Here is a 25420-nt window from a genome sequence, read left to right on the forward strand (position 1 = left end):
ACACCTGTCTTCTTTTCAAGCATCAGGGAAACCAAATGATAATTTTTTCCAAGTGTCATTGATGCCTAGTCATAAATACAGCATTATTCTGGTTAAAATGGTCCTAATGCATGTGCATAAAGTGTCATCCCAGATGAACATGTGCTGTTTTCCCAGAACAAGGATAAATTATATTTACAGAATGAACATACAAATCTGTTGCATAAATTATTATCACATCACTTGATTACTTTGCAGGTGCAGTTTTTATCACATTAATTTATCATTTTGAAATCTGTGACAACACTACCAGTTTGACCCGACTCTGTACACATCCCTTGCAGCCAGAAATGCAAAAATATCAGTAAGCAATTTTGTGGTTTTGATCAAATTATAAAACATAATTATGTAAATAATGAAAAATATTATATCCTAGTCCACTGATTCTCCTATTTTTGAAAAATGTTATTAATTTTGAACATGTAAACTAACAAATCTATGTTGTTTTTAATAGGCTTAACTAATTGGGTCGTGCTCTGTGAAAAGAGGGTTTAATGCATGTGTAAAATGTTGTCCCAGATTAGCCTGTGCAGTCTGCACAGGCTAATCAGGGATAACACTTTCCGCTTACACTGGATTTTTGCTAAGAAGAGACTTTCTTTAAACAAAAAAAATTCATAAAAGTGGAAAGGACACTTTACTGTATTAAACCCATTTTTCACAAAGCACGGTACAATTATAATACCAAAAATAAAGTTGAATACAATTTGTTGCTGTCCCCAGGATATGAAGCCAAAGCCGAAGCTTAGTGCTCCCACGGAGCCACGTAAATTTAGACTGTATTAGCAAAACATCAGAACTTAACATGTTGCCAAATTATGAAGGAGAAGACTATTGCCAAGCAATTAAAGTCCCCTACCTACGCAGGATCCACCATTTTCAGCAATATTTGTAGTTTATTTGTTGCCATAGCAACCAAAATTCTTGACGTAGTAACCAAATGAAATGACGTGCATAATCTCCATATTGCCAACTGTCCATGTTTCAAATTTCATGAAAAAGTATGAACAACATTTATAGTTATGGCAGGATCCAGAAAAGTGTGACAGACTGACAGACACACAGAGCGCAAACCATAAGTCCCTCTCCTGTTTCACCGGTAGGGGACTAAAGTGTTTTTTAAACGCTTTCTAATCAAACCGATTTTGAATGATGAAAGTCCTATAATTGCTGAATAATTTTAACATTTTTCTAAGTCAGGAGTATTATTTTGCTTGTTTATATACTAAGTGTACATTCTGTTTTGAATCTTTAACAATTATATTGAATATTATCACTTTAAGAAACTGTCCCTGTAAACAGTTTTTTTGTCATTCATTATGCTATTCCTATCACACAATTATTGATATCCTGTTACTCATTCTATATCCTAAACGGCAACATGTGTTCTGCTATAAAACTGCACACTGCAAAAATTCGTAACTGGCAACATTTCACATGTGCAATTGGATATAAGGCTGTGACAATTAATATTTGCACAATTTTCTATGTTAACTTATTCTATCATATTGAAGTAATGTATGTTAATACAACAAGGGTATTAACTTATGTTTAAAAGTAATTTCAGTAAATAATTTCAGATGGGTGCAAAATATTTGTATTATCTTATGAAAACCATTTCAATCAACACAGTTTTGTCCTTGTCTGTTCACTAATGCATAAATAATATTATATAATATATGTTATTTATGCCGCTCATACCTTTATGCATAACTTCATCAAGTACCATGGGAACCCATAGGTAAATGGTTTACTTGGAACGTCTGAGCTATCTTGCAGAGTTATAATGGAAAACTTATAGTGGTATAATAGACATTCCACGAGCATTAATTAAAGTGTATTTCTTACAAACAAAATAGTTATTCCATGAAATTAATATCATTGTATTTTATCAAAACTATGATCATTTTATTATGTATTGAATAATATGTTCAGTAGACAGTTGCTAATTTGAACTAATGACACTTGATTTTGCTACCTCCAAGCATTTGCCAAATGACTAACATTTACTGGCATTTAATGACAGGCAATGGTGTAATAAATGGTGTGTAAACATGAATGCCCCAATATATAATTGATCACACCTAATGATCGAATACCATGTGATCATATACCATTACTTACTGAATCAATATTGAATCACTATGGCTTTTTTTATTGCCTATTGGTGTTAAAGGACCTTGATGTATTGCGAAACTAAAATCTCGGAATTGTGTTGCCTATGGCAAAAAAATGTATATGGCAGCCAGACTTAATGTAGAAACCTTTTCTTATTCTTTTAAAAATGTTAAAGTTACTTGTTCACAGAATTTTGTAATGACAATTTTCCAACTTTTTCACACATTGAAAAAAAAACATTTATCATCAGGGGGCAAAATAACACTTATCACGTAGACTTATACTGAACATATGTTTTTTTTTATGTACTTTTCTAATAAACATTAGAAATACCAACACAAAAGGGTTGAATAATGTTGAATGCCTTTGTTGTTTTCATATTATTTTGTGACAATACAAGGATTGCTTGAATATAATATAAATGATCTTTTGGTATTGAATCAATGCGGATAGCCGAGTGGTTACAGCATTAAAGTTAATGTGAAGGTAAGTAGCTCCTTTCCTGTTGAGGAAAAAAATTTTTTTTTTAAATTCTATTCTTGGTCTATAATAGAACTCTCTTGTTTGCGTTTTCATCAATTTAAACAATTCAATGACAAACTTCATATAAACAAGAGAAGTGTTTGTCAGAAACACAATGCCCCCTATGGCGCCACTTTGAAATAAAATTTCAATATATCATTTGGAAGGGTTTAGAATTATCTCCCTTTAAAAGCTTAGTACTTCCCTTGGATTGTATTTTTTTACTTTTGACCTTGAAGGATGACCTTGACCTTTTACCTCTCTAAATGTGCAGCTCCATGAGATACACATGCATGCCAAATATCAAGTTGCTATCTTCAATATTGCAAAAGTTATGGCCAATGTTAAAGTTTTCGGACGGACTGACGGACGGACAGTTCAAATGCTATGTGCCACCCTACCGGGGGCATAAAAAGCCAAAATCTGTGTCACTTTAATCCACTTTAAAGAAAGAATTCTTCAGAAAATTCAATACTTAAATCTAAAGTAATTTAAGTAGCAGAAAAGTAAGCAGCATTTTCAGAGTTAATTAACACACTTAATTTGTGTGCCCAGTTATGTTAAAACACAAAAAGAAAGTGTACAGGTCCATTAAAAAAAATTGTAGTAAATGACGTCAAAATGTTTCAGCAGGAAATCTTGTATTCCCATAAAGGGTTCTCTATATCTGCATATCAAGAGGCCATGTCCACTACATGCAGGCACCACAATGTTAAGTACCACCTGACTAAATAATAGCCTCTTCACATTATCTTTATTAGATGTTGAAGGGCTTTCTCAAGGGGGATTAAACCCCAATCTGTAAGATAGAAGTACTTGAAAGAAGGTGAAAACATCCTCCAATGAAACCCTCAATATTAACAGTACATGAATTGTATATTCATTTTTAAAATTTTTACCTTAGCTTACTACAAATGTTGAAATTTGGTTGTATTTTTAGTCCAAGATATCCAATTTGTTATTCTTTATTTTACTGACGAAATACACGAAATGTCTTGTTAATAATAACAACGGTTTGGACACTAAGAATGAAGTAATGTATATAAAAATATGTTTCATATGACAGAGGTATATAAAACTTTAAGTTCAAAGTGACTATTATGTAAAGTGGTTAATAACCCTGAATCAACATATAACAAGCAAATTCGTTGAATTGATATCCCCCGCCAAATTATGCTTCTGGACACAAAAGTTTTCTGGACGGATGGACAACGCCAAAACCATCTCATCCAGATAAAAGGAGGGATGGACAACACCATTACAATATCCTCTCTAGATAAAATTATGAGAGAAGGAAGGACAGACAAGTCAGCAACTATATGCTCTCCCTTGTTGGAGCACAAAATCTCTAACCTGTAATTTTTAAGTACAAAGATGTATACATAATTCTGGAAAAAATGCTGGTCAGTTTAAGGTTTTAGTGTACGACCTTACATGAAGCATTTGTGTAACCTTGACCCTTGATGTGAATCGTATGACCTTACATGAAGTATATTGTGTGATGTTGACCTTAACCCTAGACATGAACCTTGACCATAACCCTAGACATGAATCTTACATATGACACACAGCAAGGAAGAAGATGGAGAAGAATTATGGAAGGTTATTACAGAATCCACTGATGCATAGTAAAATAATGGCTAAATAGTAAATATTACTACAAATGTGTGACCTTTGATGGGTGACCTTGACTTTGGTAAAAAACACATAGGTCTTGCACTGCCTGATAATTGAGAACAATTACATCAGTACATTTTGAGAATCCATTTTGGTATGGTAGAATCCTTAACATATAAGGCATATTTAATAAAAATGTGTGATTTTGACCTTAATGTGTGACTTTGACCATGACCCTAGCAACCTGAATCTTATATTTGACACTCAGCTAGATAATGGAGAACAATTATGGACAGTTATTACAGAATCCCTTGATGCATAGTAAAGGAATGACTAAATAATGAATACAGTCCAACCTGCCCGAGCGACAGCCTGTTAATAGCGACCAACAGTCAATAACGACCACACCGATTTCCTCCCGAATGATTTCGCTATATATTGAACCTGCGAACAAAGACCAAAGACCGCCCTTTTACATTCCCAAAAGTCCATTTTGATAGCTAACAACGACCACTGCAATCATAAAAATCAACAATTTTGCAACTTTCAAAACACAAAATGGCCGCCACGACCCTGTGTAGTCACGTGATACACATCTTACAAATGGACTCGTCGGTCGCTATGGAAATATTGGCAAGTGACAGTTTATTGCACTTGATAGTTATTTGTTTATTTAACACGCATTGCTAATTGGTAGTCACCTGCTTCTTATTAAATACTAAATTGTGAAATCATTATCTTAGCAGGTAAGCTCAAAATGGAACATAGCTCTACTTCAAAGAAAAATTTGGGTAAAAAATGGCTAAGGGAGACAAGTAAAGAAAGTTTGGAAAATATCATGCAAGAGTGTTTTCCTTTTATTGATAATATCTCAGATAATCTCATTTAAATAAACTTTAATTCTTCATTAGTAGCAAAATAATTAATATGAGGTTTATGTGAATACATTCACAAATATTTAAGTTTGACTATTAATAAGCTGTCATTATTTAAACCATACATAGTAAAGTACTGCAAATATCTCCACAGATATCCAATAAAAGACCAGAGAAAATATTTGCAACCAAAGTTCAAACAAGTTGTGCTGGTGAAAGACAGTCAGAAATTACATGCAAGACTGACCTACAGTAAAAACAATTTACAGGCCACTTGAAAATGTCACAGGCCTCAATTATACGTGTTATACCCAAGAAGGCATAGAGGCGTGATGAAGTAAATTAAAAAAAAGGCATTTTAAGGAATGATTTTATAAATGGCAAAAATAGCGTGAAAATCATAATTTGGGGATATTAATTAAGAGCGTTAGTTTCTGTTTTTGGAAAATACCTATAAATATACATTGATGAGTTGTATTGACGTATTTAACTAAGATTAATTAATATTCTTTAATATGCCTTTTGAAGTAACTATGGGACATAATGCCACAAAATTTTGCTGAGTGTCATAAAACTCCGCTCATGTTAATTAATTTAACCTGTGCTATTATAACCAGTATACTACTTTGATGTACATAATTACCTAAAGCAAGTTTGATCACTTTTTCAGTTATACTTTACTTTAAGTTATGTCGAACACAGGTCCAAAAGTGTATTTCTAGTTTTACAAAACGTGACAAAAATGTGAGCATCTATTACACTCATATAAAGCATCCATTGTGTAAGCTTTCAATTATACTTAAACAACTGCTGAACTTCGACACGCATTTCCACACTTACTGTTCCAGACAAAATTTAAGTACACAAAGTAACAATGGGCAACAACTTAGGTAATGGAGCAAGAGTTATTCAGTTTCCAAGAAAAAGTATCAGTTAGTTTCAGGGTGATACCTCTTCTAATTTTCAATACATGCCGTGTACTATATTTAACTTGTAAACACAACATGTAAATAAAGTTAATAAACTCTTAATTTTATCATCTATATTTCAGCAATAAAACTCATCGAGAGCTCCAGGCATTCACACATGAACCAGGACACGCTGTAAGCACTCATGAGGGTGCATGCAGATGGACCACCACCTATGATTACAAGGCGGAAGGGGCTATCCACCACTGGATGGACTGTGGACCTGGGACACGCCACCTCGCAGGCCACAAGATATCGTCAGCTACTGATTGGAAATGATAGTGACTGTGTTCTATAACTATAACTGTGTACTGAGTGCAGTTTAATAAGACTATTTGTTATTGGACTGAATTAAAACATTGTGTCACTGTGTTATGCTGTTGATAAGTGATTTGTTATGTCTACCTGTCACATCAGACTACTTGTTGTATTATGTGTATGCAAATGAATAAATAAAATAAAGATGAAAACTTGCCTCTTATCATTTTGTAGGTAAATTTTATGGGCTACCAAATATTTTTACTGGTGGCCCAGTGGGCTACCTGAAAAATAAGAAATTTTTGGGACACTGATTTAAGTATATAAAATTAACAAGAGCAATAACTCTTAATATACAGGAGCAAGAATTATGGTGCTTGTGCACTAAAAACAACCCCTAAATGAAATCTACCTACATATTATGTTCATGTTCATTACTCTTTTATTTCTTAATATGAACTCCAGAATTTAATTCCACTTTTAACAAAGCGCAAAATAATTCAAGGGCCATATCTACAAGAGTTCCTGGTAGGATTTTTAAGGTTATTAAACTTGGCCTCAATTTTGTGTTCATAAACATTTTTAGACAGTAAGGTGACAAACCAATGAAAACTGGTTGAGTATGAGAGAGGAAATGTAAAGCACAGAATGACTGACAGAGAAACAGACAATGCGGCACCTATATGATTCCATTGGAGAGGCATAAAAACCGACACACAGCAATTATTCTGCCAATCTGGTTGTATCAAAAATTCCTTTCTTTAGGATCATCTTCTCGTTAAGGTTGTTGAGAAGATGAAATGGAACTTCTGTCGTGGAAAGCCACACACACAAAACAGACAAAGGTCCATTACATTTCTAAAACTGGTTGCATCCAAATGCATAAAAAATGCATTCCTGTGTTCATCAACACATTAAGATAATTAAGCTGTACAAGTTAAAGTGAGATCCACCCATTGGTCCTTTGAATTAGTGGGGGCATACAAATGTGGTCTCAATAGAGGTCATTAGCTTAACGTTGACATTAAACGTTGACATAAAACGACGCATGACAGCCGGTCCCCGGACATAGACTGCTCACCATGGCTTACATTGAAAGTAAAACAAATAGTGGCTGGACCTTTTTTTGACGATGCTGCGAAGCATCGTCTAAGTTATCATATCATGAAAAAATTCTTCACAATGGCAACCTATGTAAAAGACCGAGCCAGTCCGATTGAGATAGCTCGATTTTTCTAATCGGCATACCTCGCTGATTATCATTGATAAAGGTATAGGAAGCTCAGCTATAAATAGGACAGCATATTCTGGGAAAAGATTTTATAATAGTTTGAAAACGTTAATTTTAAATCAGTTATATTCAATCCATTATATGTTTATAGATAAATGAAACAACTATACATTTTCTGTATTGTATTTGACATTTGTCGTGATTTAGTAAATAAATTGCGAATTAAAACGTGTATAATTAACTTTCAACGCGATCATGAGTGTAAAGAAAACGAATTATTTCGAACCTGCCATTTGTAAACGTTGTAGGGACTATGGTATATAAACAGCATAATAGCCGTATCATATCTGTGATACTCTTCTGCGTGCTTTCTCATTTTGCATATTTAATAAACTTTTCAAACATAAATTACAGAGCCACATCAGTGCACATACTATGTTTGACATTTCATTCGTTTGTTGGCTATTGTTTGCTGTTTTAAACACATATTAGGTCATATCGCGGAGATTTAGTTAACCTTACCATGTGTTCATGGGCGAACTCACGTATTCAAGTGCTCTTACGACTATGTGCTCATACCCACTTTCGATCGGGAATCATCATGAAATTATTGCTGTACTTAACGAACAAACATGCCTAAGCTTATTGAATTAGAGAAAAAGAAAAATAATCAAAAGAGAAAACGTATATGTTGCAAATGGGATTGTGAAATCACGTACGTACACATAGCATCATTAACTTAGGAAAGGAAACAACCAAATATTAAGTTTGGTATGATATACATGTGAAATTGAAGAGCATGGTGTAAACACACGTTTTACTGTAACAGACAGTTTTTTTTAAATATAAGTAGTACAGAAAATACACGTTGAATACCTTTTTTAAGATATTTCTTGTTATATTTGATCGAGAATGTAACCCGCCTCCCAGTTTCACTGAAAGGATAAAATTCCCCACGGGTACTACTTCCCCGTACCCCACAATTTTTTTTTCCTACCCTACATTTTTCGTACCCAATTTTTTTCATACTAATTTTTTTTTCGTACCCAAATTTTTGCTCGAAACCAAGTTTTTTTTCGTACCCAAATTTTTTCCTACCCAAATTTTTTCGTAACCAAATCTTTTTACGTACTTCATTTTTTGGGGGCATAATTTTTGTACCCAAAATTTTTGTACCCATTTTTTTCCTACCCAAAATTTTCGTACCCACATACACAATTGTGGTGATGTACATGTAGATACACTTAAATAGAAGCTTTTATATCAATCCTCTTCAAAAGCATCGTCACACCAGTACTGTCAGTACTTTGATTCAATATTGTAATCATCTGTGAAGTTTTCATAGTAGTATGCTAGAATTTAGTATGCTAGAATTTAGTGTATGACAGAATATAATGTTAATTTTTGTCAAACATTTAACCTGTTTGAAACAACTGGTCAATCATTATTTATTGCACTTCAATATAAACATCATGATTTAGTACAGTGCTCCAGCTAGGATTTGAAAAGGGCAGGGGGGCTTTTTTGTCAAAAGGGCACTTTCGACGCGCAGTATTTTGTGAAAAGGGCACTTTCGACGCACAGTATTTTGTGAAAAGGGCACATTCGAGCGCGCGGGTGTTTCTGGAATGCTTTCTATTGCATGTTAATTTATATGTTATAAATAATTGTATTATTCCCATTATTATTAAACCATTCAAATAGAATGTCTACAATGAGGATTAAATTAATTACAATGTAATAAGAGATTTATGGATTATCATATGTAAAAAAAATAAAAAAATATAAAAAAAAAAAAAAAAATTTGAGGGGGGGGGGGGGGGGGGGGGGGGGGGGCAGGGCGGAGGTTCGGGGGGGGGGGGGGGGGGGCAGGGCAGAGGATCGGGAGGGCAGGGCGAGGCGCCCTTCGATTTAGACCTAGCTGGAGCACTGTAGTATATATGTTATAATAGTATAATCAGAACACATAATATTTTGTAAGTGATGATTTGTTAATAATTATATGAACATATATTAGTTATTGGTTAAATTCACTTGTAATAAGATAGACCCATTTAGTTAATCAATGAAATATATCTGGCAAGATCTGCACAATAAAGGGTCATGCATGAAACTGCTATTGCACAATCGGCTTAAATTGTCTTTTTCTTTAGGGTTATGCATGAAACTGCTACTGCACTATCTGCTTCGATTGTCTATTTCATAAGGGTAATGCATGAAACTGCTACTGCACTTTCTGCTTCAATTGTCTATTTTATAAGGGTAATGCATGAAACTGCTATTGCACTATCTGCTTCAATTGTCTATTTCATAAGTGTTATGCATGAAACAGCTATTGCACTATCTGCTTCCATTGTCTATTTCATAAGGGTAGTGCATGAAACTGCTATTGCACTATCTGCTTCAATTGTCTATTTCATCAAGGGTTATGCATGAAACTGCTACTGCACTATCTGGTTCAATTGTCTATTTCAAAAGGGTAATGCATGAAACTGCTCCTGCATTATCTGCTTCAATTGTCTATTTCATAAGGGTTATGCGTGAAACTGCTACTGCACTATCTGCTTGAATTGTCTACTTCATGAGGGCTATGCATGAAACTGCTACTGCACTTTCTGCTTCAAGCAACTATTTCATAAGGGTTATGCACGAAACTGCTACTGCACTATCTGCTTTGTCTATTTCATAAGGGTTATTCATGAAACTGCTACTGCACTATGTGCTTTAATTGTCTATTTCATAAGTGTTATGCATGAAACTGCTATTGCACTATCTGCTTCAATTATCTATTTCATAAGTGTTGTGCATGAAACTGCTATTGCACTATCTGCTTCCATTGTCTATTTCATAAGTGTTATGCATGAAACAGCTATTGCACTATCTGCTTCCATTGTCTATTTCATAAGGGTAATGCATGAAACTGCTATTGCACTATCTGCTTCAATTGTCTATTTCATCAAGGGTTATGCATGAAACTGCTACTGCACTATCTGCTTTAATTGTCTATTTCATAAGGATGCATGAAACTGCTCCTGCACTTTGAAACTGCTATTGCACTCTCTGCTTCAATTGTCTATTTCATAAGTGTTATGCATGAAACAGCTATTGCACTATCTGCTTAAATTGTCTATTTCATAAGGGTAATGCATGAAACTGCTATTGCACTATCTGCTTCAATTGTCTATTTCATCAAGGGTTATGCATGAAACTGCTACTGCACTATCTGCTTTAATTGTCTATTTCATAAGGATGCATGAAACTGCTCCTGCACTTTGAAACTGCTATTGCACTCTCTACTTCAATTGTCTATTTCATAAGGGTAATGCATGAAACTGCTATTGCACTATCTGCTTCAATTGTCTATTTCATAAGGGTTATGCATGAAACTGCTACTGCACTATCTGCTTCAATTGTCTATTTCATAAGGATTATGAATGAAACTGCTATTGCACTATCTGCTTCCATTGTCTATTTCAAAAGGGTAATGCATGAAACTGCTCCTGCATTATCTGCTTCAATTGTCTATTTCATAAGGGTTATGCGGGAAACTGCTACTGCACTATCTGCTTGAATTGTCTACTTCATGAGGTTTATGCATAAAACTGCTACTGCACTTTCTGCTTCAATCAACTATTTCATAAGGGTTATGCACGAAACTGCTACTGCACTATCTGCTTTGTCTATTTCATAAGGGTTGTTCATGAAACTGCTACTGCACTATGTGCTTTAATTGTCTATTTCATAAGTGTTATGCATGAAACTGCTATTGCACTATCTGCTTCAATTATCTATTTCATAAGTGTTGTGCATGAAACTGCTATTGCACTATCTGCTTCCATTGTCTATTTCATAAGGGTTATGCATGAAACTGCTACTGCACTATCTGCTTCAATTGTCTATTTCATAAGGGTTATGCATGAAACTGCTCCTGCACTTTGAAACTGCTATTGCACTCTCTGCTTCCATTGTCTACCGGTATTTCATAAGGGTCTGCTACTGCACTATCTGTTTCCATTGTGTATTTCATAAGGTTATGCATGAAACTGCTACTGCACTATCTGCTTCAATTGTCTTTTTCATAAGGGTTATGCATGAAACTGCTACTGCACTATCTGCTTCAATTGTCTATTTCATAAGGGTTATGCATGAAACTGCTACTGCACTATCTGCTTCAATTGTCTATTTCATAAGGATTATGAATGAAACTGCTATTGCACTATCTGCTTCCATTGTCTATTTCAAAAGGGTAATGCATGAAACTGCTCCTGCATTATCTGCTTCAATTGTCTATTTCATAAGGGTTATGCGGGAAACTGCTACTGCACTATCTGCTTGAATTGTCTACTTCATGAGGTTTATGCATAAAACTGCTACTGCACTTTCTGCTTCAATCAACTATTTCATAAGGGTTATGCACGAAACTGCTACTGCACTATCTGCTTTGTCTATTTCATAAGGGTTGTTCATGAAACTGCTACTGCACTATGTGCTTTAATTGTCTATTTCATAAGTGTTATGCATGAAACTGCTATTGCACTATCTGCTTCAATTATCTATTTCATAAGTGTTGTGCATGAAACTGCTATTGCACTATCTGCGTCCATTGTCTATTTCATAAGGGTTATGCATGAAACTGCTACTGCACTATCTGCTTCAATTGTCTATTTCATAAGGGTTATGCATGAAACTGCTCCTGCACTTTGAAACTGCTATTGCACTCTCTGCTTCCATTGTCTACCGGTATTTCATAAGGGTCTGCTACTGCACTATCTGTTTCCATTGTGTATTTCATAAGGTTATGCATGAAACTGCTACTGCACTATCTGCTTCCATTGTCTTTTTCATAAGGGTTATGCATGAAACTGCTACTGCACTATCTGCTTCAATTGTCTATTTCATAAGGGTTATGCATGAAACTGCTATTGCACTATTTGCATCAATTGTCTATTTCATAAGGGTTATGCACGAAACTGCTATTGCACTATCTGCTTCAATTGTCTCTTTCATAAGGGTTATGCATGAAACTGCTACTTCACTTTCTGCTTCAATGGTCGATTTTAGATAAAACAGTTTCCACTCAGCTCTTAAAATACAATTTTGCAGAAAGTAAAATATTGAAACATCTTTTCATTTGTTCTGGATATAGTTGTTTCATATTGTTCATCAAATGCTATGTCAACCAATCTGTATGTTCAAAAGAACAATCAGACATCAGAAGAAAAATAACACGCTTTGAAAACAGAAACATTTTATTTTTTAATTTAAAAACATGAATAAAAAAATGCAATTTTTGTCTGCACATCAAGCGACCCATAAAAAAGTTGTACAAGCATTCCAAAGTGTTTTAACACAATTTTAATTCGCCTGCAGCATAGTATGTTTGCAATTATTAAAAAAAGAAGCTTTTTCTGCAGTTTGTATAAAAGGTATAACATTTTGATATAAGTTTAAGAAGTTTTTACTTTTTTTACTATTTATGATTAGTTTATACTTTTTTTTACATTTTCTATTTATTATTTTACTATGTACACACCACAATTGAACTACAAAGGTTTACATGATACATATATAAGGGTTGCCAGAGAAGTTATTGACTTTATGCATTAAATGTTCAAAAGATTATGACTATTGATAATTAATTTCTTCGCCATAAGAATGAATATTAACAATCAGAGGAATAGCATTCCTATCAAGAGTCCATGGCTACATGCCCATCCATTGCATGCAGAGTACTGGGATTCTAATATAATAATGTCCTATATTTTCAGACAAGTTAAGTCTTTTTCAAGTGCACAAATAGTTGATTGTGTAATGTATGAGGGTTGTTAGAGAAGAATAGGGACTTAACTTAAAGTCATGAGTACTTTTGACCTTAAAAATGCAATGTTGGCATTATTGCAAATCATTTATGTCTTAACATCAGAAAAGCATTTAATAATGATAATTTGAATGTTTTCTTTTTACATATTAAACAAAACAGTCTATAAATGCATTTTGGCGCCTGTTATGCAGCGTTTTTGCCTTGAACGTTTTTCCCAGATCACATTTTGCAAGATGTTTCTGACGTTCTATTTACTGCCAGGTTAAACATGTGTACTCAGTGGCAGTTACGCATACAACGGTAACACTGTTGATAACATGTCCACATAACTAAGAAAGTTACTTAAAGAAACAGTTCAGGGTCATGTGCCCACAGTAGATGGTGAGAGAAAAATGCCTAAAACCGGCTATATGAAGTCAATCATTAAAATGCAAAATCTGCTTTTTTATGTTAACTGTAAACATAAGAAATCTGCACCAAGACAACTTCCCCATCAAAACAGTGTTAAAACCACGTGCTCAGTTTCCAAAATGTTAGTCATTCTTGTGACCGATATGACCTTGAAATGATGTATGATGACCTTGAACTGATGTATGGAACTTCCCTAATGTAGTCATAGTTACAGGGACATTTTATCAAATACGTGTTACCATTGTATGTGTAACTGCCACTGAGCACACATGTTTAACCTGGGAGTAAATGGAACATCAGAAATATCTTGCCAAATGTGATCCTGGGAAAACATCAAAGCAAAATGTTTATTAAGCGTATGTTCAAGTCACAAACGCTGCATAACAAACGCCAAAATGCATTTGTACACTGTTTTGTTTATTATGTAAAAAGAAAACGATCAAAGTATCATTATTAAATGCTTTTCTGATGCTTAGACATAAATGATTTGCAATGATGCTTACGGTGCATTTTTAAGGTCAAAAGTACTCATGAATTTAAGTAAAGTCCCAATTCTTCTCTAACAACCCTCATACATAAAACAATCAACTACAATAATATATAAACAAAAACTGTGGTGTGTACTTATAAAATCAATTATAATAAAAAAATCACAAAAAGAGCTGTAGACCATGTAGACTATTGTTTCATGTATAAAATTGAATTTAAAAAAAATGACCAAAAAATGTTTCATATAAAAAAGTATGAAAAAAAATCTAAAATAAAAATGTTGTTCTTATGATAAAAAAAGATGTTTCTGTTTGCTCCAAAAACTAGTTGCTCTTCCTTAAACTAAAAGATTTGGAAACCAAAAAAAGGTGGACAATAGGTGTAGGTGTTTGTTTGGTGAGTCTACAATACTGAATTCTGGAAGCTGCTGTTGGCTTTGAACCTCATGGCAGTCTCGTTCACCATAAACAGGGTGGTGCCGTTGAGCTCATTGTCCATCACCTGGAAACAATGATGATAACAACGTGCAAAATAGTCATCCAAATTCCTTAGCACTAAATATAATATAAACGTCTAATTGTCATACAAATGGTTTTAAAGAACATTAAGCTCAGTTCAACTTTTCACACAAATATATAAACGATTTATTTACCAAGAGTTCATGAAACTTAAGTTTCACGAACAAACATTTTGACATCATTAGAGAAAAGTAAAACAAAACCAGTTTCAACATTTTTGAAGTTCTAAGAGTAGCAATCATCTAAAAAAATAGACCAAAAGCAATAATCTTACTGTATCTGAACACTGTTTAAAATAGACCCCACAATAAGTCTTAAATGAATGTGTGTATATATTATGAATTCATACAGCCAGGACTTTCACATGCTTTAAAATTTCACATCAAAACATTTCAATTGAGTACCAGTTTAGAGTTGTTGTTGTTGTTCTCTGCAGGTATGGCGCTGGCAGAGGTGGGTGGGATCTCAACCTTGGACCGGTTCCCCCTCTTGATGTACTTGAGGAAGTTAAAAGATGGCAGGCAGGTTCCCTGCACTGTGTTGTTGGAACTGCTGTTCTTGTGCAGGCAGGTTCCCTGGACTGAGTTGTTGGAACTGCTTTCCTTGTTGTTTGATGGGTTCACTTTGCCCTGTGGATCAGTCACCATTTGTATAAATGAGTAAAGAACCAATAATTTTGTTAGGTTTAATTTTCACTAAGAAGGAAATTTAAAAAAACGTGCTCTTGAATTGCAATAAGTGTCAACAATCAAAAGGTCTTATTCCCATGCAAGATTAAGGATTTATATTGAATTGCAAGAAGTGTCAACAATCAAAAGGTCTTATTTCTCTTGAAATGTGGATTTATCTTGAATTGCAATAAGTGTCTACAATCAAAGGACTTATTTCTCTTGCAATAAGGATTTATAGTGAATTGCAACAAATGTCAACAATCAAAAGGTCTTATTTCTCTTGAAATGTGGATTTCTCTTGAATTGCAGTGTCTACAATCAAAGGTCTTATTTATCTCGCCAGAAGGATTTATCTTGAATTGCAAGAAATGTCAACAATCAAAAGGTCTTATTTCTCTTGCAAGAAGAATTTTATTAAACATCTGAAGGTTTAGCAAATTTTTGGACACCATTACAACAGAAATGTACTGCCAAAAACTTAATAAATTATGAAATAATTCAAAGCACTCCATATTGTCTGTATAGTACCTTCTTTATGTAGCAGCTTGTGGTATTTTTGTTGAGCTTTGCCTGGCTTTTCTCTGGTCTCTCAGCCGTAATAAAGGCAAATGTTGTCAAATTGTGGTAAACTGAAGATGACAGATCATAATTAAGGCAGCAATATCATCACATTCTGTTTCATAACAATATTAATCATTGCTTATAAGAAATATATGTTATCCTTCAGCCAATAATTGCGTCTAAAGCATTCTAGGATCATGTACAATTATTCAAACATTATTTTATGAAAATGCAGACAAAGGAAAGAGCACGGAGCTGAGCGCAGCTGCTTGATAATTGATGCTTCCTGCGCATTCCCCTGCCTCTCTTGACTGGTTATCACAGAAACTTTAACAGTTTGAGAACATTTTTGAAAAATTTGAAAGATTTTTGTTTGCACAATTTCACAACATAAATCTCCAATTTGATTCCTAATGTAGAAGGCACAATAAAATAAAGTGGCAGACATCAACTTACTGAGATAGAGGTGGAAACCAAGGAGGTGTGTGATTAAGCCTACAGCTACCACACCCAGTGTGATTAAGACGGCTAACATGGCAAGCCACGCCTCATGAGGCACTCTCTGGTAGAGGATTTGGAAGTCCGCATCTTTGTAGTGTAACGTGGCATCCAGGTCTACAATCATACGATTGAGACGACTTGAGTAAATTACTTATGTAGAAAAATATGCACATACAATAATAATAGCCAGTTGTGAAGTAACGCTCAATGTATAAGGTCCAGCCTTGAATGCCTCTCAAATAGTAAAGATCTTGGCATTGAAATAAGAATTATATCTTTGTATTGGAATCAGTAGGTAGTTTGATCTTGTAAGTCATTTGCCCGGAGCATTACATTTTCTGCAATTGAAACAAGAGGGCCTGAAGGCCTGAAAGGCCCAAAGTCGCTCACCTGAGATAAAAAGAAATGACCTGTTCTTTGCAGCCCAAGATATCAATGAAACACAATAATGTTCTTACCATGTTTCATGAAGAATGAACAACAACTTCCACTTATCACGACCATTTTCAAACTTGTCCGAGACATTCACATAGCTAATGTTTTGACAAAATTTCATGATGATTAGGCAAAAAATGTGACTTCTAGAGTGTTCACAAGCTTTTTTACTATATAAATATAAGGAAAAAGACCCCCCCCCTGGCGGCCATGTTTTTTTACCGATCCAAACAATTTTCGAACTCAACTGTCTTATCCAGGTGTGGTATTGCGGTCTCGTTTGCTTACGCAAGTGAACCGGTCACGGGATGGTTACGGGTTATGTTTCTTTGTGAGCACTTATGTAATGCGGAAATATTTATTCGACAAACGCTTATTTCCGGTCAGTATGACCTCGCTGATTAGTTGTAATTCAATTAACTAAAGGTATTGCCGTTTACTTAAATATAATTTTATAAACATATTATTCAACAGTAGGCTGTTTTACACTCAACAATTTAGAAATATGAAAATGTATCGATTTTATAGTTCATTTCGTAAATATTGTGTATCATTCATTACCGTTTTATTTTCAATTTTCTGACATCGTTTTAATACATAAAGCCTGAAAATGATTAAATCTTGATAAATGAACTCTGCCGATCTCGGCGGGACAGTCCCGCTTTTGGGCCCTTTGTCCCGGCGTCCCGATATGAGACGATTTGTCCCGACATTCGTTAAAAAATGATGTAAGGTCTATAGGTTTCCAATAAAATTTGCTATTCAAGCTCTGTTTCGCTAACACTTACCACCGCTAATCCCTTTTTTGCCCCCAATTAACAATCCGATTCTACTTCTCGTGTGTACCAGTGTTGTTTATGACACCTTATCAGCGATTTATCGGCTTATTATTGATATTATCAGGCATTCACACCCTGGTGGTCTTCAAGATAGTGGTCGCTTATTGCTATCGATAGTTGTATTATAATGAAATAAATGTTGAAAATGTGTTTGTTTTTGTCTTTGTTTGAAACGGTTTACAAAAGAATTGTTTTGTAAAATAAACTCTACGTCATTAATGAGTCTTTCACATTCAATGTTTAGTTCCAAAATAGCGGAATAATCCGAATGTGCAATATACCAAAATCGCAACAAACAGTCCAATAAGTGATACCCATCCCGTCTAGTGTAATTGGGTGTAATTGTAATAAAAACAACGAGGTGCTATGCATGACAGTTTGACCCTACTCCAATTAAGTTGTTGGCAGTTAAAATGAACACAAAGACGGTTTGCTTCCACCAAAAACCTACCTCGGAAATGTGTACGGCCGCGCATTCCGTGTCAAGCTGATGTAACTGTTAGGTAGATAGTTTACTGTAACCCGTACTTTCAGTGTACTGGATAACCTCCCCTGCGTTAATGTTTGCCAGTGAAAGTAATATAATGAGTATTGTTGTCGTAATGTTCCAGATTTTGTACTCTAAAAAAATGAATATTATCTTCGTTGTTTGCTGTTGTCTTATTTAATAAAACTGTTATTGTTATGTTTTAGATTTCATGCTTCATATCAGATGTTTTATGTCTTGAATAAAAGTACCAAGAGTTTTTGTTAGTACTATACTGACTACAGTAAAGGTGGAATGATAGATCGTTTTAGGTGTCCTGCTTTTTGGTCAAATGTCCTGACAATTTTTTATGGAATGTCCCGCTTTGGACCTAAAAAATTCTGGCATGTATGCAAATAAGATAGGTAAATCTTGACTTTGAAGGTTATTCTGATTCTGATTTCTATCTCCAGAAACTTATAATTGAAATTATTTCTTTATTGTTTTCATAGAGTATCCATTTGATATGTGTAAACATATCTTAAATATGATTATATAAAGTGAATTATCACGGACGGAATCTTGTTTTGATATGAAGTTCCCATTTAAATTACATATTTTTTTGTTAATTGTTAAAAACATGCATTTAATACTCCTTCTGTGAAATAAAATATATCAAACACTTCAACTAGCTTGTATTACTGACCACTGATATGAACATCTGGCATAGAGCACAGTGAGAGGGTAATTAAGTACCTAGGAATCATGATTCTGTCAGTCTGTGGTCATTATCAATTTGTTCAGGGCAACACATGCTGGTTTTCTAACTGTATCAGACACTACCTGGCTAAGAAAGCTGAGCGGTAAAAAGTTACACACTGCAATGATCAATATCTACAGGGAATTTCTCAAAGATGGCTTATCAGTAATAGTTCCCATTATAGATTAATTGTTACAAACTGATAACACATGTGACAAAACAATAAGTTCAGATTACAACAAGAAATTACAACTTAGCCAAAAATGTCATTATACTTGAAAAATATGCATTTTGAAGTATTTACCCTTTAAGTGTTTTGAAACCAAGGGGTCTAACAAATTCTAGAGCAGAAGTAACAAGAAATATCTTTAAAAAAGATATACGGTGTTGATTGTGGTTGCAGTTAATGAAAGGTAAAGACTTCAATGAATGAGATCAAAGATAGCGAATGTCTTTTTCTGTGCAGTTCTTAGCTGCAGCAAACGCAGTACGGGATGATACGCGGAGTATTCGCGGCTTATTTTACATTATTACATATTGCTGGTCATAAACGTATAGATACAAAAAAGAAAACCAAAAGAAGAATGGAAGTGAAATTAAAACATATGAGTCAACCGGCCACACGCGAAGTATCCGTATATATTTTAAATATTTATACGCGCGTTCTTCGAACAAACCTGTTTTAGTTGTTTGTCTGGCGTTGCTATTTGATGCGATTTTTAACAGTATCGAGAATCATTGCGCTCATGCTTAATTCATTAGTCAATATGATGGCATAATTGTTGTTAAATTAATAAAAAATAATATTTATCATGGTATTGTTGTAAAACACATTAAGAATCTATTATTGACATACCATATGATATCGCTGGATATCTTCATTTAACATCTGTCTGGTCTAAAGAAAATTCTAGTTCACCTAGTTCACGCTATAGCGTCTTTATTATGTAACGATTATTTTCCTGGCCGCGAACTCCGATCAGCACATAGGGTAGAGACGCAGCAATGACCTGTATGTAAACTCTGACATTCACACACAGTGGCCGCAAATTGACCCGATATACCTCGCGAGTTGAAATGCAATGCATTAAAGTGAGTCTTCCCTTCCACTGCTCTCTATACTTTAACATGTTAACATGTTGACAGGAATATGGAAGTTAGTAATAAATATGAGAAAATAGCCTTTAAGTGCAAAAGTTCTCGCGCTGAAAATCTTCTGAAAATAAAAGGTGGACTAACAAACTTTATTGATGTTGAGATTGAGTGTTAAACTGTTCTATCTATTAAGCCTTTTCATTAGATATAAAATTGTTTCATGCTGAACACGCAGTAAAACAGTGTTACAAAGACGCAGACATGTTTCCAATGTTCTGGTCGTATTCTCAAAACAGCCCATGCAGTCAATGAAGTGTATTCATCTGTACTTGGCCGCGGGAAGTTTTATTTGAATTCTATTGGACGCTAACAAAGGTCAGGCTAAGGTGAAAAGCTGGCTTAATACAGCTTACGCCGAAAAATAGATTGGGAAACATGACTCAGCAGGTTAAACAAGGGAGATAGATACTGTAAAATTGTGTACATGTTTTCTTTCTTTCGAATTGGGTACGAAAAATTTAAGGTACGGAAAAAAAATTGGGGGAACGGGAAAGTAGTACCTGTGGGGAACTTGACCCACACTCGCACATTTTCGGCCCTTTCCGTCAATGCGGTAATGCGGTCCTACCTTAGTAACGCGCGTCAAAATGTAAGCAAAATATGTACACAAGTCTGTCAGGAATGATTGAATTAACGAAGAAAATCGTGTATTGATGTAAGTTTTTTGAAGAAATGTGCAGAAAATATATTAAACAAGAGCTGTGTTTGTGAAACACAATGCCCCCTGCTGCGCAGCTTTGAAGCCATATATTTTACCTTTGACCTTGAAGGATGACCTTGACCTTTCACCACTCAAAATGTGCAGCTCCATGACATACACATGCATGCCGAATATGGAGTTGCTATCTTCAATATTGCAAAATTTTACCTTTGACCTTGACCTTGAAGGATGACCTTGACCTTACACTAATCAATATGTGCAGCTCTATGAGATACGCATGCACGCCAATATTGAAAAAGTTATGGCCAATGTTAAAGTTTTCGGACAGACAGACAGACGCTTTATATTTGACATTTGACCTTGAAGGATGACCTTCACCTTCACCTTTCACAACTGAAAATGTGCAGCTCCATGAGATGCACATATATGCCAAATATCAAGTTGCTATGTTCAATATTAAAAAAGTTATGGCCATTAAAGTTTTCGGACGGACGGACAGACTGACACACTGACTGACAGTTCAACTGATATAGGCCACCCTACCAGCGGAATAAAAAGCAATGGCGATATTTTTCTCAGCCACATAATTGTTAATAGTTTGATATCACAAAATGAAAGTGAAAGTAGAACTGTCAAAAATGACAACCTGTCAACGTGTTGTTTTTGCTGGCACGAGAGGGCGATTACACTCAATGTGTTCACATTTTGACCATAGGCTTTGTCAATGACCTTTATAGCATGGGTAGCTTTGATATTATTTATTGCTATCATGTAACTGCATGATTGTGTATATGTTTACAATACACAAAGCATAAATAATGATATAAATATACTGATTGAGCTTATAATAATCTGAGAACTTATAGCCAGGTCAATTAAGGACTTAAAATACAATTTTGTGTCCTGATTTCATGAAGAAATGACCATGCATGGCCTAGATTTCAAATTCAAGGCCCTGGTGTGACACATTGGTAGCATTACCGTTAAACTGTTACCAGGCTTATGAAATTAGTTTTTATGCCCCCCTTCGAAGAAGAGGGGGTATATTGCTTTGCTCATGTCGGTCTGTCTGTCGGTCAGTCTGTCGGTATGTCGGTTTGTCTGTCGGTCCGTCCACCAGGTGGTTGTCAGACGATAACTCAAGAACGCTTGGGCCTAGGATCATGAAACTTCATAGGTACATTGATCATGACTCGCAGATGACCCCTATTGATTTTGAGGTCACTAGGTCAAAGGTCAAGGTCACGGTGACCCGAAATAGAAAAATGGTTTTTGAATGATAACTCAAGAACGCATACGCCTAGGATCATGAAACTTCATGGGTAGATTGATCATGACTCGCAGATGACCCCTATTGATTTTGAGGTCACAAGGTCAAAGATCAATTTCGCGGTGACCCGAAATAGTAAAATGGTTTCCGGATGATAACTCAACAATGCATACGCCTAGGATCATGAAGCTTCATGGGTAGATTGATCATGACTCGCAGATGACCCCTATTGATTTTGAGGTCACTAGGTCAAAGGTCAAGGTCACGGTGACCCGAAATAGTAAAATGGTTTTCGGATGATAACTCAAGAACGCATATGCCTAGGATCATGAAACTTCACAGGTAGATTGATCATGACTCGCAGAAGACCCCTATTGATTTTGAGGTCACAAGGTCAAAGGTCAAGGTCACGGTGACCCGAAATAGTAAAATGATTTTCGGATGATAACTCAAGAACGCTTTTGCCTAGGATCATGACACTTCATAGGTACATTGATCGTGACTCACAGATGACCCCTATTGATTTTCAGGTCACTAGGTCAAAGGTAAAGGTCACAGTGACAAAAAAACGTATCACACAATGGCTGCCACTACAACGGACAGCCCATATGGGGGGCATGCATGTTTACAAACAGCCCTTGTTTTATATGCCCCCCTTCGAAGAGAGGGGGTATATTGCTTTGCTCATGTCGGTCTGTCGGTCTGGTCGGTCTGTCGGTCGGTCCGTCCACCAGGTGGTTGTCAGCCGATAACTCAAGAACGCTTGGGCCTAGGATCATGAAACTTCATAGGTACATGATCATGACTCGCAAGATGACACCTATTGATTTTGAGGTCACTAGGTCAAAGGTCAAGGTCACGGTGACCCAAATAGTAAAATGGTTTTTGAATGATAACTCAAAAACCCATACGCCTAGGATCATGAAACGTCATGGGTAGATTGATCATGACTCGCAGATGACCCCTATTGATTTTGAGGTCACTAGGTCAAAGGTCAAGGTCGCAGTGACCCGAAATAGTAAAATGGTTTCCGGATGATAACTCAACAATGCATATGCCTAGGATCATGAAACTTCATGGGTAGATTGATCATGACTCGCAGATGACCCCTATTGATTTTGAGGTCACTGTCAAAGGTCAAGGGTCATGGTGACCCGAAATAGTAAAATGGTTTTCGGATGATAACTCAAGAACGCATATGCCTAGGATCATGAAACTTCACAGGTAGATTGATCATGACTCGCAGAAGACCCTATTGATTTTGAGGTCACAAGGTCAAAGGTCAAGGTCACGGTGACCCGAAATAGTAAAATGATTTTCGGATGATAACTCAAGAACGCTTTTGCCTAGGATCATAACACTTCATAGGTATATTGATCGTGACTCACAGATGACCCCTATTGATTTTCAGGTCACTAGGTCAAAGGTCAAGGTCACAGTGACAAAAAACCTATCACACAATGGCTGCCACTACAACGGACAGCCCATATGGGGGCATGCATGTTTTACAAACAGCCCTTGTTATTGAACTATCTAAAGAAAACTAAATCAGGCACTGATTTTTCTTGTTTTAATACAGTCATAGATCAGTTGTGGCCTCTGGGTAATGACCAATTTTTGCTTACTTGTCACACCCTTAAAACTTTCACACGTCTATAATAGCAAATCTGGATTTAGGCGATCTTCAATGGTACATTTAAACTTTAGCTCTGTTACAAGAGTGCTGGTAAAGTCCAGTCACATATTTAAATCTAGGCCATGTCAAAATCAAGTGTCAAAGACAAATGAAAGATGCGTTCATTAATTATTGTCTAGTTGTTTACTACTGCTGTAAGTTTTATATAATATGATGACTGATGAACATCATGTGAGAGAAATTCACATTACCATTGTATATCAGGTTTAGCAGCCTTTTAGATAACAAAGTATGCTAGTTTTCAATGTCGCTTCTGGGGATCAAACCCGTAGGGCTTTTAGGAAGATTCTGAAATTTTCAATCCCTCGAGAGCAACCAAACCAAAAATTAAGTCAAATATTGCCGACTCGGTTTTTTTAGTCGGTTCATGAGGGATAATGGAGCTTGATTGGTCATTGTCGGCTCTGGTACTTCTTACATGTACCCCGGGTACTCTTAAGTATACTTACATGTACCCTGGGTACTACAAGTATACTTACATGTACCCCAGATACGGTAAATAAACGTAATTGTACTCGGTCCATATTAGACTGGACCAGAGTTGTATTCGCGCCCAAAATCCGATGTCGTAAAACGTGCAACTGATTATCTTAACACACTTCTCTTCAAAAACACTGCATCAACATGCTTTTTGAGTATGTGTTCTGATAGTATAGAGGCCTTTCTACAGAAAATTGACATAAATGTGTATATATAATTATTACAAAAAAATAGTCGACAACGACTGATTTAGGGTTAAATTTCCCGGGTACATTTTAGTATATTTACCGTACCCGGGATACATGTAAGTATACTTAAGAGTACCCGGGGTACATGAACGTAGTACCTGAGCCGACAATGAACAATCGAGCGATACTGGAAGGTGCAACATCTCTCACGCCCCCTAGCATCGCCTTTAGCAGTATTCAATTCTCAACAGGAAAGTGCTGGAGTCATTGATCCCGAGGGACAAGAAAAACAATTGATTAATGTTCAAAATAATAATTTGATTAATGAAATTCTATTATTTGAGCCAGGTCACAGGAAAGTGCAGTCAAATCAGTATCCAATTAATTATTTGTTATTGTCAGAAAAACACTTTTAAGCAAACAGCTTTCAAGCGAATGCAGGCAGCTGATCTAGATCCAAACTGGCCCACAATCGCCTTAATGTCTCTTTTACTGTGACACAGTTCATTTAACTATAAAATGATAAAAAGTACTAACACTAAGAAAGAGTACAAACCAGTAAAGAGTTTGAAATCAATGTTGAATTTCAGGACAGCTTGGTGATCTGCAAATCCCCGATGAAATGTTGATATCGGGTATCATAGTCTTTCAATAAGTCGCAAAATGCTCAAATACAATTTATAAAGCACAATGTGACTTATATTGATAACTAAAAATACCAGTATGCCAGTTTTGCCGTGTCTAGTCAATATAAATTGCCGCCATAGAGTCTTTTGATGATTTTTGCTTTGGCAGACTCTTGCTTCTGAACGCGAATTATTTTCATGCTATGCCGTGTCAAGCTGTTACGATCCCAGAAAGTCCTTCATT

At 35.4% G+C, this 25420-nt stretch overlaps 1 protein-coding gene and 1 long non-coding RNA gene across 5 annotated transcripts in view; one reads left to right on the forward strand and one right to left on the reverse strand.

Moving 5' to 3' along the window:
- Positions 1–6583, forward strand: part of LOC127882237 (uncharacterized) — a 73101-nt gene extending 66518 nt beyond the window's left edge. The window contains exon 3 of the long non-coding RNA XR_008050456.1: positions 6223–6583. This is a non-coding gene — a long non-coding RNA (uncharacterized LOC127882237). The remainder of the gene's footprint in view (positions 1–6222) is intronic.
- Positions 1–19084, reverse strand: part of LOC127882217 (uncharacterized) — a 64466-nt gene extending 45382 nt beyond the window's left edge. The window contains exons 1-5 of one of the 4 annotated variants that reach the window (XM_052430729.1): positions 19047–19084; positions 16556–16714; positions 16067–16167; positions 15272–15496; positions 14761–14850 (exon numbers count right to left, since the gene is read on the reverse strand). In XM_052430729.1, the coding sequence (XP_052286689.1) occupies positions 14761–14850; positions 15272–15496; positions 16067–16167; positions 16556–16714; positions 19047–19068 (597 nt within the window). In that variant the 5' untranslated portion in view covers positions 19069–19084. Of the gene's footprint in view, positions 1–14760; positions 14851–15271; positions 15497–16066; positions 16168–16555; positions 16715–17257; positions 17421–17823; positions 18804–19046 lie in introns of those variants that run through there. The other 3 variants (XM_052430730.1, XM_052430731.1, XM_052430732.1) reach the window with 3 other exon arrangements.
- Between the last annotated feature and the right edge of the window lie 6336 nt (positions 19085–25420).

The sequence above is a fragment of the Dreissena polymorpha genome, chromosome 5 (assembly GCF_020536995.1).
Source record: "Dreissena polymorpha isolate Duluth1 chromosome 5, UMN_Dpol_1.0, whole genome shotgun sequence".
NCBI classification, from domain to species: Eukaryota; Metazoa; Mollusca; class Bivalvia; order Myida; family Dreissenidae; genus Dreissena; species Dreissena polymorpha.